Source organism: Calidris pugnax, unplaced genomic scaffold (genome assembly GCF_001431845.1).
Source record: "Calidris pugnax isolate Ruff unplaced genomic scaffold, ASM143184v1 scaffold127, whole genome shotgun sequence".
Classification (NCBI taxonomy): domain Eukaryota; kingdom Metazoa; phylum Chordata; class Aves; order Charadriiformes; family Scolopacidae; genus Calidris; species Calidris pugnax.
Genome location: NW_015090883.1, coordinates 2,479,041 through 2,497,571, shown reverse-complemented (window position 1 = coordinate 2,497,571; position 18,531 = coordinate 2,479,041). Strand labels below are relative to the sequence as shown.

The window sequence follows — 18,531 nt, the reverse complement described above, 5'->3', positions numbered from 1 at the left end:
AAAAGGGGGGGGGGGGGGAGAAAGAGGGGGGTAACCCCCCCCAAAACCCCCCAGCGCCGGCAATTCCGACCCCGGTGCAGGATCCCCGTTTTCAGCAAAAGTTTCGGAGCGGCGGCCGTGTCGCTGGGCAGGATTACCCGTTACCACGGCAACGGCGCGCGGCGGAGCCGTGACGCAACGGCCCCCGGCCGGGCTACGCGTTGCCAGGGAGACGCCCGCGTTGCTATGGCGACCATCACGCTCATCGGGCGGCGAGGGCGGGCGGGCGGCGGCCTCTCCCGCGGGCCCGCGCCCGGCCTCGCCCCCCAGCCCTCCCCGCCGGCCTCCACGCTAAAGGCGGAAACGGCTCCGGAATGCAAAAAATAATGCCCCAAAAAAACCCCCCAACTCCCCCCATAATCTAACCACCCCCCAACAGCCACGGCCTGGTCCCGGTGACGCTGCTGACCCTTGCTATGGCTGGTGAAAGACACCATCCTGCTCGGCCCCAGCGCTGCCACGCTCGGAAAAAGGGAAGAAAACAAATTTCCGTGTCAGCAGCGAGGAGAAAGCGGCTGTGTCAAAACCCTGGTGCCTGCTGGGGGACGGCAGCCACGGGCTCTCTGTCTCCCTTGGCTAACGTTAGCCAAAACCAACCGCATGTTCAAAAATAAATGAAAAACAAAACCCGCCCCGCACCCGGTTCACTGAAGCAGGGCAGAAAAATGGCTGCTGCTCTGCCCCGCGCCCCTCTGGGATCATCCAGAGGCTGCTGGAGTCGCCCAGAGCTCTCCATTTGCTTATTTGCATTTTAATTTCAGGCATTCCTTTGCGGCTGAGGCAGGGGGGGACTCGTGGCCACCAGGCAGGGGGAACGGGCAAGCGAGGTGTCCCGCATCCCCAGCAAGGCCAGGCCGCCGCCAGCCCTCCCGGGCCCTCGTCACGAGCCCGTTTCCACACTGCGTCACTTAATTACATTTAAGGTCTTACCCAAGGTTCACATACAACACTGGAGGAAAACATTTAGAGTTGTAAAATGCATCTAGTTCTTACCTTTGATATGCCTGAGGAGATGTGGGAGGTGTATTGAACACATGCGAATATGGGTGATAGGGTGTCTTTTTCAAAGCCTGAATAAGATTTTGTCTATATTCTGGGTCTATACACCACAAGGACCCCTTTCCAATACTCTGCAAAGAAAAAAGAATTAAAAAAAAAAATCAAATTTTTGATCTAATGGCATAGCCTTATTTATTTAGCAGTATTTGTCAGGAAAAGCAGTGGGTTTTGGGTTTTTTGTCTGACAAGTGAACGTAATTTGCTTGCCAGAGATTATTGCTCCATTATAATAATGTAATTTGACGGTACGATTTAAATCACACTTCTGGGGGGAAAAAAAGTAAGAATGAATGTTTGGTTGCTCCCCATCCACACCCTCCCCCCGCCTTGTTACAAGTCAATACGATTTAATAATATCTGGCAATTTCCCCATCACCCCATATTTGAAAAATAAGCTACAGTTACTGCTACATGGAAACTTTAAAAAAAGAATGCACTTTTCTTCAAAGTGATTTTCTTTTCCTTTTTCTGTTATACTAACAAGAAATGGGGCTAAAAAGGAGGGGCTTATACACCCTAGCAACTGTTTTAAAAATAAAAGGACTTAATCCTTCAACCACATGACATCAGTGCCATTATACTACAAGAGGAAATTAATCATCTTTTCTCCCCCAAGGGGAAAAAAAATACCCAAAAAACCCAAAACAACAACAACAACAAGCCACGGTATAATCAGAGTTTAAACCATTTAAGGGTGTTGTGAAATCATGATCAGTTAAAACAACAGTTAGAGTAATTACCCTGTCTGGACACACGGAGCAACTCAAGCAGTCAATCTGTACCACAAAGACTACACTAAAATTCAGTATTTATTCTGCAGTTATGAGCAGCGCAATTTCAGCCCTTGTCTCAATCCCACCAGAGGTCAGGGTGCAGATAATTTGAATTGTTTTGTGTGAGTTATCAAACAAACAGGGGAACAACCTTCCCTTGGCTCTGCTATGAAAGCATACAACGTGATCAGGAGCAGCCTTGTTCTGCCATAAAAGCAAACACCAGTCCCAATTATTGACTGAACTCCACTGGCAGGCTTTCAAGGCATTATGATAAGACTTTTGGTACATCTTGACGTCTTCTGGAACAGGCAGGGGAAGCAGCGCTACTGCCTCCAGTCGCTCTTCAACCTCTTCTCAACTCCAACTTCTACCAGCAGAGCAAGACTCTCGGTTCCATGTGTCGAAGAACAAAAGCACACACACTCAAAAATCACACCAAAAGTGGGATATTGTTTTCTAAAGCCACAAGGAAGACCAAAACCAGACACTTTCCTTTGGAAAACTTGTCATCTTTGTGGAGCCCTACCAACTCCTAAGTTCTCCTCTGCCTCACGGATGGCTTCAGGATACACACTGCAACGTGCTTACAGACCTCCTTCCAAGTTTACAGACAGCAAATTGGCACTAAATTCCACCCCCAAAAAGCCCAGAAAAATGAAAAAGAAAAATCTTCCCCAATGTCACTGGATGGCTGTGTGGTAGCATCTAGGAAAGCATCCTGTGAGACTTGGCTAGAAAGAAAAGGAGAGGGGCCAGCACAATGCACAGAAGCAGCCACCACTTACTTTCAGAGACAAGCACATCTGCTCTAGGGGACGAAGAAGGCACCACCTTCCACACACTGCTCTGGTGGAACCAGGAACATGGGGTCAAGCCTCTTCAGGGCACCCTACCAGAAGGCCATTGAACAGTCTAAGGGGAGACATCCCCCCATTCTCAAGGTGAAGCGGGGCCCTTGCATGGCCAAAAAGCCCAAGATTCAAAGGGTTTGAGAGGGAGAGCAAGGAAGATTCTTGGGCCTTCATCTCGGTAAAGCACAACAAGAGATGAAGATCCACTGCTGGTGTCAGTGGTGGAAGCTGTGTGCCACCATCTCAAACCAGTTTGCAGAAAGGAGGTTGTTATGTTTAGCCTTCTCTTAAATATGGGACAATGAGCCAGAGACTTGACATGATAAGTCTAGTAAGTGACTTTTTAGGCAAAGGACAAAGTCAAAAATAGAATCCAAACTTCTCAAATTCCACTTGCATGCTCTATCCAAGAGCCAGAACAAGAAGAACATAAAATTTCCTTTTAAGCAAGCAACGTGCAAAACTAGGAACGTTTTTCAGGAGAAAACCTTTGCTGGATTCCTTACTCCTTACAGCATGGGATAAGCTTAAAAAAAAAAAAAAAAAGAAAAGCTGCACTTAAATGCCATCTACCTTATTTGTACTTGCTGGAACATAACATATTCTTTCCAAACTTCTCTGTTTTTTAATTTACTTCAAGACAGACTTTTCATCTACCTGGAAGAGATTACTCCCCAAAACCCACCGGAGTTAGTTCAAGTTGAGGGCCTTATAAGATGAAGTCACTACTGAAGTAAAAAAAAAAAAAAAAAGAAAAGCTGCACTTAAATGCCATCTACCTTATTTGTACTTGCTGGAACATAACATATTCTTTCCAAACTTCTCTGTTTTTTAATTTACTTCAAGACAGACTTTTCATCTACCTGGAAGAGATTACTCCCCAAAACCCACCGGAGTTAGTTCAAGTTGAGGGCCTTATAAGATGAAGTCACTACTGAAGAGTAACTTCAAAACCTTTAATTACTGCTAAGCTAAACTTGTTTGGCTTGTCCATGTCCTTGCAGAAGCCAAAAATAATCTCCCTGAAAAACAGAAACTCTCTCACACAAAAAGCATTGAGAAGAATTATACTCCTTGTTAAAAGAAACACTGGGAAGGCAGATTTGCTATATTTTGACTGCAACCGAGCTGACTTATAATTTAGCAGCAAAACCAAACACAACTTAAGGCAAAGCTCTCCAACTGTGCAAAGTTCCTTTTTTAAGATAGCTACTTTTGTTTTTCCACAATCACAAGAGAGAGCAGAAATAAAAAGAAAACCAAAGTGTCTTTGGGTTAAGAATCCTTCTTGACTCTTGGAGGTGTGAAGAGCTTCGTTAACTGTCTGTTTAGATGTGTCATTAGTCTTCCCATACACAGAGCAATCACGGGAAAGGAAATCATTGGAACTCAGACCCATCGGTTAGTGATTAATTTCCATCTTATGACACTTGGCGTGCTGCTTCACTACCTCCTCCAAGCCAAAAGTCAATAGCGGCTCCAATCAAAAACCAGCAAGGAAAGGGGGGAAAAAAAATAAATCCCTGGATTACATTTGGTCTCCCAGGCAACAAGTGGCTGAGGAGCGGATAAGAGCCCCCCTGACCATCTCGGCGCTGGAGGGCTTCCAGACCTCCCGGAGCCAGGCACAGCCACCTCGCCTCTGCCCATCACAGGTTACTGCTTCTGCATCCATGTTTAAGGTTACTAAAAACACGGGGAGTGTTACTACAAGTCGTCCCCTGCCTTGTCCAAGAGGAGACTATAGTTGCAGATAAGCTAGGTCAGAGGGACTAATGGGGAGAGAAAGCAACGCCTAGAAGTTACCCCGTAAAAGTTAATGACTAAATACTTTTTCTTTAAAAAAATTCCTTATTATCATTCTATTAGGAAATCATTATGCCTTTTTCTGTCACTTAATATATGTGTAGATTGTACCAGGATATTGTGTACTAGGTCCCAATTTATTAATTCATTTGCTCTCTCTCATATCTCAAATACATAAATCTGATTTTGCTCATTGCCATGGAAGGGTACATGATACAGCAGCCATTTGTTTTTTTCTCCCAAGGAACTCTATATAAAAATTTTTAAATCCTACTTTACACAACCTATTAGGATCCAAACAAAAACGTTTGTCATCTTTCAGTAGAACAGAAAAAGTCTGGAGTAAAAATAAAATGCTGCTTGTCAGCTCTTTCAGTTGCTATAGCTGGGGATAACAGTGTTATCTGCTATTCAAACTCTTCATTATAAAAATTTTGCTTCCGTACACCTCTCAACTAACTGCCTGGCCTTGCGTATCACCTACCATCTGCCCAAAGCTCAATTCAAAAAAATTGTGCACTGAGCTCCTTCCAAGACCGATGGCTGGGAAAGAATACATACCCCATCTATATAAAAATTCTGGCAAATGTTTATTTGAGGAATTTTGTTCCCCGGTTATTTTAGCACAGACTTGAAATGTGTTAGGAACGCAACTTTTTTTCCGGAGTTGTTCTTTTCATCGCCATACAAACAGTCTGCCCAAAATAAAGCTTTGGGAAGAGAGCAGATACAGGAACCACAAAACACACGGGCTCAGGGGGCCAGTGGCAATTTCAAATCGCACCTTCTGGAACCCCGGCTACACCTTCGCTAGGAATCTGCACGGGACGGCACTGGAACCAGGGAGCAGCAGCTCCAGGTGCCCACATCTCTCACAGCAACATCACCACCAAGAGGGTCCCCCAAGGGAACATTCCCCAAAAGGGATGTAGTGGATGGAGGGGTCTGAGCTGCTGCTTCCCTGGGTCCTTGCTGCCCTTTTCTCCTCCCTGCCCTCTTGCACATGCCTGGACCTTCTTCCACAAGCCCATTTCAGTGATTTTCCTTGAAGAGAATTTTGCTGGCACAATTTTATGTCACTTAAACTCATTAAGCTGGCTCACATGAAGGGTCTGATGAGCACCCAGTGCTGCTGCAAAGCAGGGGATGGATGCAGGGAGCCAGGGAGGGGAAGGGGAGCTCTCCTGCTGTGGTGACACCCTGATGCATCTCCTGGAAGAGCACACCAAGAAAGGACAAACAGGACCCTGGCTGGACATGAAGCAGCTCAGAAAAGGAAAAAGAAAACCAACATGATGGAGATCGGGGCACGCATGGGAGAGCTGGGGTGAGTTGGCAGCCAGGCTGGCAACCATGGCTCTGAGGGACAGACCAGGAGAGCCCAGAGACACTGAGATGCTGGGCATGGATGCATAGACACCGGGGGAAGCTGGGTAAACTGGGAGGAGAGGAACAGAAACAAGATAGCCATGGGTGAGTGAGTGACCATACATCTCTGCACAGGCACCCAGGCAAGCTGAAAATTATTCAACTGAACTCTTTGAGTTAGGACCTTGCTACTTTCAACAAGGGAATAAAAGTGAAACTAAGCCAACAACTCCCCACTGAGTAGATCCATCCTTTTTCTTCTCTGCTACCAAACCAGGAGGGGATGGGTGGCCATGGCACTGTTAGCAATATGAATTAGGCTTATGGCAGCTACCCAGGCTCGAGTGGTGTAAATCTACACCATCTTTGAGACCTATGGCTTGCTGGTGAAGCAAGGGTGCTTGAGGAACTGTAAAACAAGCAGAAAAAGCAGAAATTTCCTATTACTCAAAAAAGGGCATTTCCAACTAGCATCTGCAGTCCCAAGCTACCAAATCGCACCACTGTGACTTAACAGTCCCTGCTTAGCTCAGCGTAAATTGTTGCAGTCGTTAACACAGGACCTAAGAATAACACTAATGACACTTTCTCCAGCGATGAGGAACCTTTTGGTGCCAGTATTCACCATTACTGATCTCAGGGTTTACTCTCAGCATGGATGAAACCTAGGATTGTCACAGCAAACGACCTCTTTGCAAGTAACAGGGGAGAGATTAGTGGGTATCAAAGGTTCTTACTCCAAAGAAATATTTATCCTGAGCTCCTCGAGCCCAGTTTCCCTGCAGCAGCAGACCTGAAGCAAACTCTTCACACGGATTTGCCAACAAGTTTATCCACGGGAATGCTGTACAGCCTCCCCAGGTGTTCAGAACGCGATGTGAGCACAGAAGCCTTTCTCCAGGATCAAGTTTTAGTGAATTGGTTTTTGAAATGCAAATTTCACAAAAAAAGAATTGGTTGATAGAAATAGCCACGATGTCACCATGTCAATATCAAGGATTCCTCCTAAACACAAATACCCCTCTTCTCACCTTGTGAAAAAGTATTTCATAAGAAAAGCGAGGGATTTTCCTGAGAAGATGGAGAGGCAGGAGAAAGGGAAGTAAAATACTTTCCAAGTGGCACCTCATGACACCCGCCTTCAGCTCTAAAACACATGAAGAGGAACATAATAATCACTTCAAAATCCACCTCAGGAGAGAACAACTTGCTTGAATAACTTTCTTTCACTATGCAGAGACACCTGCCAAGTGTCTTAAAAACCACCCTGCAACAGAACACAGATGACACATCCTTCACCCAATACACCGCTACCCTTGACTGTTGGCAGGCACCGGGCGGGCGCGATGGGAAACAAGTGGCTCCTGACTGCAAAACTCACCCAGGCTGGAAAAGGCCAGTCCAGCATCACTGCTGATGCTGTGCTGAATCAGCACTGCCAACAGCAAGGGCAGAGAGGCTTTTGGGTACCCAAAGGGAACTTGTGCAACCGGGAACACTACTCAGAGGCCAGCTCTGTGCTGTTCGCTCGCAGACAGCGATGCCAAGAAGCGCACGCCTTTCTTTTTCAGTTCAGCTCCCCATCCCTCACCTTAGTCCTGCCCTCCTCGAAATGAAGCTGCTAAAATAGGACCGACTCAAAATCGCAGTTCCTTTACTTACATGAGGCAGAACTAGCGTACCGGTATCAAAACTGGGGAAAGATACTACACAACAAATTTTAAACTATTTATTGGGCACAAATGCTCAGCAAGATTTAAGATTAAGATGCTGAAGTTGGTCTGCTGGTCTGTTTAAAATTTTGTTGGTTATCTTTAGCCATCAGTACTTCAAGTTATCAAGACAGACAAAATATTGCTTGCTCTGCTCACCTACATTATTTCTCCAGTTTTAGGAGTGGTCACAGATGCTAGTAAGCCTTTATCTCCTTTAACAGCTATGCACCTTGCAAATAAAGCTGATGGGTTCTTCAGTTAGTCCTTGTTTATACAAATGAAATAATTCCAAGAAAGACACAAACAGAGCATTTGAATCATCTGAGGTCAGCTGGTTCAAAAAAAAAAAAAAAAGGAGAAATACAACTGCTAAGGAATTCTTAAAGAAAGAAAAACAAAGCCACTGCCAACAATTGCTATTATTATAAAACACATTCCTTAGATCCACTGTAATCTCACATAAAAATTACAAATAGCTATTCATGCAGTTTAAGGGTAGATTTTCTTCATTCTCTTCCAACATTTCTAGCACAGACCAGTGAAATTCTATATGGCCAGTTTTAAAGAATTGCACTATAGACCTTAACAGCAATTTTAATGACAGTAACAACTGCTTGGTAAGCATTTAATTTTCAGAAACCCTTACACAAAACCCCCTTTACCTATAAATTCAAAAGAGAGTTACAAACTTCTTCTGCCCTTCCTAGGGAAGTTTGGCAATGTTACGTGACAGCTTGACACCAAGAGGAAAATAGAGTAGTATTTGCATGTAGCATGACAAAACCCTCACACCCACTTCTTCTGCATGTTTTCAGCTCTTTTTTTCAGTAAACTAGCACCCACAGCTCAGCTCAAGCACGAAGCTGAAAAAGAGCTCTGACTAGCTAAAACACAATTACATGACTATAAATAAATGATCATTAAATGCATGAAATTAAATGTTTGATCAGAAGGCTTGCTGGAGTACGGTGTTCAACCCAAGAAAACCAGTGGCATCAGGAAATCATTGGTTTTCTCAGGAAAACAAAAGGTTGGGGCTTTTTAAATCTTATTTTGCTCCAAGTAAAAACATCCATTAGTTCAAATCACACAAGTCCAAGTCTCTGCTTTCATGCTCATCCCTCGCTATTTCAGTTCACTTGCTCAATGAGTTACCCCAGACACCAACACAACCATCAACCTTTTAAACCCCTGCTTTGCCTTCAGGAAAGTGGCTCGATTTTGCCCCACGTGGTGCAGGAGGCATTAACCATCTCCACGTCTCTGGTGTCCTTCCAGTCACGAAATGGGCACTGTTCCTTCCGACTACAGAGGTTAGTTGGGTGGGTGAGTAAGTTCACTGAGAATGAGAAGTATGATTATAGTGGAAAAAGACTACTTAGCCTCAAAAGAAAATAAAACAAAAAACCCTCAAACCAAAAGGGAAGCCAAGCGTGCGAGTAAACAATGCTACAGGAATAAAGAGGCCAGGCTGACCAGCACCATGAAAAAACAGCTGGCGAAAAGAAAAGGCTGTGGTATTCCACAGTCAAAAAAAAAAAACAAACCCCAAACCCATTTCACAGGTTAGATGCAGTGCAAGATCCTTCAACACAAGAAGGTGCTATCGAAATGCACATTGTCCAGGTCTCCCACTGTTACAGGAGCTCAAGTCTCACCAGCACAAGACATATTAGAAGTTTTCTTTGTACCTTTGGACTTGTATGGGCTGTCGGAGTGGGGAGCCCCTGAAGGGACTTCACCAGTGTCTGTAGAGGCTGACCCCCACACAAACCCCTAAAGAACACCCCATAGCAGAGCCACAGGCACAGGTCCTATGGCCTTGTCCCCCTGCCAGAAGCAGAGCAAAGAAATGGCATGTAACATCTCATGGCAATGGCTGCGAGAGGGCACAGGAGTGAGCTGACAGTTTGGGTTTTACACAAATGAAGGCATTCATGGGCTTTTAAGCAATTTTTTAACTTGGCACTCCCCCTCATGAGTATAGAGAAGACAGAACATCTTCTAGTGCATGATCTCAACACCCAGGAAGTCTGAGCTACCACTAAACACTACCCAGCCCAGGCATGGGCCCAGAGTCCAGGCTCCTGATCCCACAAGGGGCACTTCAATGCTGGGTCTAGAATGCTTCTCTATCTTAATTTCAGTCATGGTGACCCACTGCCAGATGACACCATGGGCACAGCTGGTCCACTGCTCGTCCTCCAGCCTCTCCACTGCTCCTCCAGCACACCAGCTCCTGTATGTCCATCCGTACAGGTAAGCTTGGACAATGCTATTGCCTACAGCCTGCAATGGATCTGCCACACCACATCAGCTTCCCGCCCCTCTCATCATCAAATGACTCCTCCAACAGGCTCAGGAGGTGTTGCATTATGTCACCCAACTTCAAGAGCCATATTTAGCTTGTTAAATATCTCCTTGTGGAGTTTATATGCAAACCACCCCATAAAGCTACTGGGCTGCCATATGGAAATCCTGCAAGCAGCTGAAGAAAGCAATGTCGTTAAGTGCCCTTAAACAATTCCTTGCTCCTATATAAAGCAGTTTTATGTTGTTCCACGCTAGTGCCTGGCAACCCCAGACACCTCCCCAAAGCCTCCCCAGGCCAGGCGAAGCCCGGGCGCTGGAGAAGAGAGGCTGTGACACTGGTAGGGAGGAACAAAGTGCAGGATCAGAGGCAGGGAGATGGGGCTGGGAAGGCAGGAGAACCCAGCAGACAAGGCTGTCAGCGTGACAGCCCGTCACGGGGCGTACTTGAGGGAGATTAGGTAGCAAGTAGCATTAATAATGCCGTTTCAGCCTATAGAATTCCTGTGTATACATGGAAAGTGCAATTATCCCTACTCTATTGAAGAGAAAATTGAGGAGACACAGAAACAAAAGAATAAAAAAAGTAGTTAAGTGCTCAAGGTCACCTATAAAGTCAATGGCAAGAGAAAAAAGAAAATAATTCCCAGAGACTCCAGACCGACAGCCCATTTAACAGGATGTGCTAATTTTATGTCACGGGGGCACTCATTTTAACACCCACTGGTCATCCGATACTCTTAATATTATCTAGTTTCTAAAATGGGGAAAAAAAAATACACAAATTGCCTTTTCTTACAAATATATAGTTACATCGTATATGAAAATCTAGTGACAATTTTAAAAACACAACCCTTCACCTCACAGATATTCAAAAAATTATCCAACACTTATATCTGTGCTAAAGGTTTGCAGGTCATTTTTTGCCTACTAGTCTATTAATGATGAAATAAGGCAGTGAGTGAATTTCCAGGGGAAGGGGTTAACAGCCAGGAGAGGTGGGTGGGGGGGAGAAGGTTGCACTAAATCCATTAGCAGTGACAAATAAAAATAGAAATGAAGAAGACCTGACAAAAGCTAATGGATTTGCACCATTTTTCCCTATAACTGTTTATTTAACATAGGGTTTTTCCTTGCTCAGTATTTAATATTGGTTCACACGATGAATTGAGGGGGAAAACCAGGCATTTTGATAAATGGGTTTGAGAGGCTGCCTGGATGTGGGGTTTCCAAGTGTCCCGGGGCTCTGTAGGGAAATGAAGCTGTGCTCCATCCCGATCCTTGCTCCGCAGCCTCCACAGATCCCTGTCACCTGCAGCAGGCACACGCTGAGGAAAAACTGTCCTCCTGCAACAGAGACCTCGGTGTCACCACACATCTATCAACGCACAAATTATTTCTGCCACTTACATACACATACTCCACTCTGCTCGTGTCCCATTTCTACACCAGGTTCAGAGATACTATTTTTTACTATCATTTCTTTTTTCCCTTTCCTCGTTCTCATGGCTGAATGAAACTCCAGAAAGCAAAACAAAACACACACCCTGTGCTGAAAACATCCTCCAAAATGAGCCAACTTCTTGATGCATTTGAAGCCTTCACCTCACTTACACAGTACAAATCAGCACAAACTTGCCAGGGCAGGGCCTGGCTTCAGGAGCCTCAACAGCCCAAATGTCATAAACCCAAACCTCACAGACTCCAAAAAACCTGGGACTTGACCGTGACTCCGTACCTTTGGAGGCAGCCTACACCAATCCTCCCTCCTCCACGGTGCCAGGCACCGTCACAAGGCTCTGGAGAAACACCTCCTAACTCAGTAGTAAGATCAGTGGCTCTGCAATGAAGGCACAACAGGGCAGGACCAGTTCAGCTCCAGGAGCAAACTGGCCTCCTGCAGGGAGGTCAAAACCCAGCCACTCCAGCAAGAACACTCCCTCTTGGACACCCCGGTGGGACTGAAACAGCAGCACCTGCAGGAGAAGGCTTTCCTCACCTGGCAGAAACATCGTGATGGCACCAAAGCCTGCAGGAGACAGCCAGGGCCACGGTGATACCTCAAGTGCCAACAGGAGACACCGTGGCACATGGATTAAGCACAGCACGTCCTGCCACCCAGGCCACCAGCCCAGACCCCTGGCCCTCCCTGCAGGTGTATGGCCCCGTCCCTCACCGTGCCACAGCTGGGGAGCCTGCGCCCTGCCCCAAGGGATGAGCATCCCACCATGAAGGCAGGGGAGGGAAAAGCAGGTGAGAAATTGTCCTTCTCAGCAGAAGGATGCGGTGACAGGGGGAGAGAGCAAGCTACATTGACGGATCCCATCCAAGTCATCCTTGAGGTGGAGTAAGTTAAAAGGAACAACATGGGAACTTCTCGTTGTGGGAGCAATTCATTCGGATGTGCTCACATTTCCTCCCATTTTCACTTTAAGTAAAAAAAAAGATGAAGCACAGGCTTGTAAAAACAGTAAGAAGATGAACTTGCTTAGCCTTCAAAGTTTTATTCACAGGAAGATTCACTGAAACTGTAAGAAGACTCCCTTTATTATTCTCCTTCACACAGCATCTCAAAAATAGATTTGACAATTATTGGGTTTTTGTTCCTTGGGTTTTTAAGGTGCCTGTATTTTACAAGCAAGGCTCTACGGGTTGCAACTGGTAAAATGCTAAAAGCAGCAGATGCAACAAAGCTTGGCACGAGGAACTACTGCAGCACAAGCCACTCAATCAAGCATATTTTAGAGGGGATAATTAATACTGCATTTCAGCTTCCCTGAGCACCTCCACCAGTAAAACAGATTTGGAAGCGTGCAGATAGTTTATTAAACATGGCAAAGTGATTACATTAGAGAAATAAGACGTAGAGTCACTGGTCTGTGTGGATTTAAAGCAAAAAAATGAATATTTAAATCTAGATTTTTTCCAAGGAAGTCAGCAAGACCCTGATCAAACCCTACAGCTTGGCAAGAATAGGATTCATAGATTTATTCATGTTATTTCCCGTGCAGACTAGTTCTGCATTAGCAGAGTCTAAATACTTATGGATCCTTCCTCAACATAGATTCTTCCTCTGTTTAAAGTCCACCTCATTTTTCCAGATGTGATTTCAAATCCCACAGTGATGTTGCTATTTCATACAAAGAGCAAAGGAAAAGCGGGTTTCCTCAAATTCACAGAAGAGAATCGAAAGGCACGTGACAGAGGCAGCAGCAAGGAGCCAGCCTGCAACCTCACCGAAACAAACCCCACAGAAATAGAAATGTCACTCTCCGGGGCGCTCTTTCAGCTAAGCTGGTAGCAAACAGGATGTGAGCATCAGTCGCTGGGTACAGAAAAGAGGTTATTCAGAATAGCAAGTTCAGGCACAGACCGGGTCTTTTACCCGGTAAGGAAAGAGTGGGAGGAAAGGGGTGGGGGGAAAGAAAAAAAAAAAAAGCTTTCAACCCCCACACCGCAGCCCTGCCTGCTTGGGTTTCCCCTCTCAACTGAATTATCTCACAAGCAGATGTTTTCAAGTGCCACGTTCACAGGCAGCCCCCATGAATTAGGGCTGCATGGGAAGCCTGAGCAAGTTTCAAGTGCGCCGAGAGGAGGAGGAGGAGAAAGGACAGGCTCCTCAGGAAAATGAGACTGTGGACAACCTCAGCAGGCCTGAGAAGAGGGTCTGGGGCACTTGTTGAAAGACACACCATCCACAGAAAGGAAGGATTATTGCTTGGCTTGAACATGAGAACAAGAAAACCAGTTTGGAGCTGGGGAGGGGAAAAAGAGAAGACAACACTGTTCGATGGAATCTAGAAACCTCTGGAAATAGAAAAGCTGTATGAACTTCTACATTGGGCTAACTCATCATCTTCACCCTCCCAATTCCTCGGAGTTTACTAGCAAAGCTATTACTCATTCAGATCATTGTATACCAAAAGGCTGTTGATCAATATTGCGCAAGGGTGATTAGTACTCAGTGATTAAACATCAGTGTATGAATTTATCTGACTTAACATGCCTGAAGTGGAAGGAAACGGGCAGAAACAATTCCTGAGCAGACTCCTGTAACGAAAATTGACAACTTGCCCAACATCAGATGTTGGTGTTGCGAAGAGTTCAGAAGCAACAAGGAGAAGATGTATGGTGTTCTCAGAAGGATGGAAAATTGTTTTCCTCCAAATTATTCATGATCAAGTATGCCTTTGAACAGATCTACCATCTGAAGGAAAAGAAAAATCTCATTTAAGGATGCCAAAGTAAGGCTATTTTGATGACACAGGTGTCACGCAAACAGGCCTGCTGTGACCTGAGTCACTGCTCCAGGTCTCCTGTGATCTTTTTCTCTATCGGTTTCACACAGGAAGCCTTCATATTTGACACACCAAAAATAGCAGATGGTTTACAAATTTAAATCTTGCTTCATAAAAAGGTCTCAACTTTTTTCTTTTCTGAAATGCAAATGCCCTTTCAGCACCATACAACCATGATTTAAAGCACTTGCCCCTGCCGCGTGTTCCTCAGATGGACGTTTATGAACGGTTCCATTTCTAGATGATGCAAGTAACAAACGAGAACGCTAAGGGGGGGGGGGAAATAACCACACACAAAAAAAGCAATCAGAAATGAATATCTGAATGTGAAAAGAAACCAAAAATAACGTACAAACTCCCTGACAGAGAAAAACGCGTAGCTAGAGAATGAGGTGCACGCTGCTGAAGGTCCTATCCAAAGGCTGACCAAAAAGGACCAATCCGTCCATCCTACTGAGGATGAAAAACTTTGATGGCAGTGGTCTTACCTTTCAGAGCTGCGTAACATACCAAATCCTGCTGCAAACCAGTAACCAGCCCTTGAGCATGCTGGTGGTGTGAAAATCCACCATTGCTTGCCCCACAAAAAGAAGCCAGTTTCTTTTTGTGTTCTTTTTGGAACACCAGTTTCAAAGCACCAAACCAGTGGAGAAGGGCTGGCATCCTCCAAAGGGTCTTTCTTCTCCTCACAGTCACACCCAGTGACCACAAACACTGACATCTGCACGGTACAGAAGAGGATTTCTGTAATTGCTGTGTTTTCCTTGCAGAAGAGTCTCCAGGGCGATACTAAACACGCCACCAACAAAAAGACTTTGAAAGAAACTTGACAGATTACAGCTTTACCGTAACCTCCAGAATCTGGCTTTAATTTTGCCGATTCATAGCATTTTTAGCATGTTGGGATACTAGGTGTTTCTATTAGAAAGTCATGAAATGGTGCAAAATCGTGGAGGGGGGGAACCAAAACCAAACCAAAACGTTTCCAGCTGTCCTCACTTCTGTAAAAGAGCCCGTAAAAGATCTTAAAGGCTCTAAAACAAGGCACACGCCCCCTTGCCCATTCTTTTAAATGACATGATTTTTAAGCCAATTTCATAACTTCTAAGGCCCAGATCTCTATATAAATAGCCCCCCACACCATCCTTGTCATATCCCCCCATATTATAACACACAGGCACACCTAGATGCTAGCACTGCTTAGTCTAACTTAAAAAGCCACACGACACAAACACAGAGGATTTATTTGGGCAACTACAGAATTCCCCCCCTTCCCAAACGAGAGCATGTCTCTGTACACATGGCTACACGTGGCATGGACTGAAAAGCCATTTAAATCAGCTCTGGAACTGTTTTATTGTTTAACCTGATGCCAAACACCACAAATCAACAGATAGTCAAAAGAAGAAAAAAAAAAACCAAGAGTTTAATGACGAAGCAAATTATTCCCCTTTTTAACGCACGTCTAAATTAAAGATTCAGAGTGCAAATCCAATAAGTTTGTGGACCCCGTTTCATAAATTGCAAAGGAAATAAATCAAAGCTGATGGGACACACAAGTGGATAATTCTACCATAATTAAGACACGGCCTCTTGTCCCGTCAGCTCAAGCCCAGGCAAACACGTTTTTGGCATACAAGACGCTGGAGGGTGAGTGGGACTCAAGTGCTGATGAAGGAGCAGATGGTAATTAGCAAAAGTGGTTAGATCATAAGCATGTTTACTTTGAAACTAAAATAATGCAAGTATTTTAGCAGGGGGAGGGGGGACGGGGGACACGTTTTCCTATTTTTTTCCTAGTCAGCAGAAAAACAAGATGAGAAATCAAGATTTTTCCTACAATTTCAATCCTACAAATTAAAATCAAAGGTTTCTAAATGATTTTTTTTTTCTCAAACAAGAATGACAGAAAAGCTTGCCTCTTAATGGAAAGGGTCATAATTACATTTCTGCTTTTCCAAATTCAGAATTACTCAGCTCTAAAAGCCAACAGCAAATGACACATCAAAGCAGGGTTGCTCAGCCAAGAACAAGGAACTTCATTTCTCCCAACAAAAGCAGCGCTGCCCAAAAGGCAGTGAAATCTCACAGGTGTTTTAGCAAGACCTGAAAGGAATCAAAGTGGAGGTGTTCTACTAAATTTTAAGTGCTGGTTTGTTTCGGGAAAAAAGCAAGAGAGACGGTTCAGGTTAGTTAGACTCTTAATTTAGAGTGATCTGTTTAGACTAATTGATAACTGGTTGCAGCAACAGAAGATGTGTGTTCTAAGGCAATTTTGCAGAGAGGTACCGCTGTAACAGCATCCCATTTTCCTAAAGCAGAGATGCAAGTAGATACAAAGCTTTGTGTGACAGCCCAAATCCATGCTCCCTTTTGCTCCCATTTTACCTTAAAAGTGTTTGGATGATCTAAAAAACAATATGACTATGTAATGCTTTTTATATATAAAATATATTTTCATACCCACACGCACACACACACATACATACCCAGAGATACAAGAATAAATGAATTTAAGCAGAAAAGGAGGTACAGCCTGAACAATAAAATCCCATTTGTCTCAATAGCTGGAAGCTAGCACCGTACTGAGTCTTCTGTGCAATTTGTCTCTGTGACAGCTTCTTTCCTCTTTCTCTGCCACGCAGCCAAAAGTCTAGAAAGTATTAGAACTTGATATAAAATTGTGAAAAATAAATCTACCCTCTTTTACAACAGCAAGGTTTGTATATTTAGCACTGAGGGGGAAAACATTCATCTGTAAAGAAGGGGGTTAAAGAGAGAGAAAACCGAAATAAATTAGTGCAACAAGGTAATTATGTAACAATAAATGCATTACGTTAATTGCCAAAACAGGAAGAAAAAACGTTTTGGATAAGTTCATGGGACTGTTTCAAAACAAACCCTGCGACACTAAAAGCGCCAGCATTTGTCTGATTCCCAGCCATCTGGGCCACATCCTGACTCCCCAACTTCCCATCTCACCCAAGTAAAGACCAAAAACCTGCATTTCCCATGCACACCGTGCATTTCCTCCTCCCAGCCTCAGCTACGTGGGCAAGGCAACGGGTTACTTGCACCAGGATCAAGTCATTCAGGAAGGGTGGAATTATGTAAGAATCATATCATTATTTCCAGTTAAGTTTATAAATAAGTATAATCTCTGAAGGGGATTCCTGCAGAACTAAATACCTTTTGACCCAGGAGCTCTGTACCATTTTCTCTCAAAGTCTAAGTGTAATTGTAGCTCCATCTGAGCTGGCAGCAGGAACTTCTGAATGCTGTCAAATATTCCTCCCCAAAACCCGTCGTAGTGCTCCCAGGAGCAGTGAGGACCTCTGGAAGCGCAGTGCTCCTGTGCTATTCCAGGGCTGGAGAATCACAGAATGGTTTGGGTTGGAAAGGACCTCAAAGATCATCCAGTTCCAACCCCCCTGCCATGGGCAGGGACACCTCCCACCAGACCAGGTTGCTCAAGGCCCCCTCCAGCCTGGCCTTGAACACTTCCAGGGATGGGGCAGCCACAACTTCCCTGGGCAACCTGTTCCAGTGTCTCACCACCCTCATAGTAAAAAATTTCTTCCTGATACCTAAAGCTGCACGCACACTGCCAGTGCAAGGCACTGGTACCAAGGAGAACCTCGCAAATACAGCTTTTTCTACATAGCAAGGACTTTATTCCTAAAGATGAACCATGCAAGAACTACTTAGTTCTCTCCAACAATTTAAAGAAAACAGATCTAATTGCAAAACTGCTACATTTATTACGTTCTGTATCAACCTGAAGAGTGTTTACCCTCCCCCTAATCTAAAACCAAAGCATTTCACAAACCATTTCCCTGTTTTTACTGGAATACACAATAACCTAAGGAGAGATGTGTTCCCACTCTCCACCCTAAAAGGTGAGGAAAAGAGATAAAAACATGGAAATGAAAGCTTGGGGTAAAGTATCTGAGTACCTAACCCTAGTCTTGCATTAGCCCCTGAAGCCCCTGCAAGCTGCACTGTAGGCGTTGGGTTTTTTTTCCAAACTCAGAAAAATATTTGCAATACTTGCCTCATCTCAGTGAGTGCCCTCCCACAGCAGGCAGCCACAGGATCTCATAAATATAGCTCTGGAGCAGCGCCTAATTTTCTGCTCATAGCCTGAATGAGGGCGAATTCAGCATTCAACTGGATTCTCTTGTGCAAAACCCCATCCATAGGTCTCTGCTCCGTGTTCTGCCATAGACACTTTTCCACGCTGTTGAGACTTCCCCACACAAAAGCCTGTTCATTCCTCTGCTTACCAAGGGTTGTCTTTCAGCAAGTT

The 18,531-nt window shown here is 44.7% G+C and overlaps 1 protein-coding gene across 8 annotated transcripts in view; it reads right to left on the bottom strand.

The window, feature by feature from the left end:
- FOXN3 (forkhead box N3) overlaps window positions 1-18,531 on the bottom strand; it is a 130,136-nt gene that overhangs the window by 99,715 nt on the left and 11,890 nt on the right. For all 8 annotated transcript variants that reach the window (XM_014947021.1, XM_014947022.1, XM_014947028.1 and 5 more), the window contains one exon: window positions 1,033-1,169. In XM_014947021.1, the coding sequence (XP_014802507.1) occupies window positions 1,033-1,169 (137 nt within the window). The remainder of the gene's footprint in view (window positions 1-1,032; window positions 1,170-18,531) is intronic.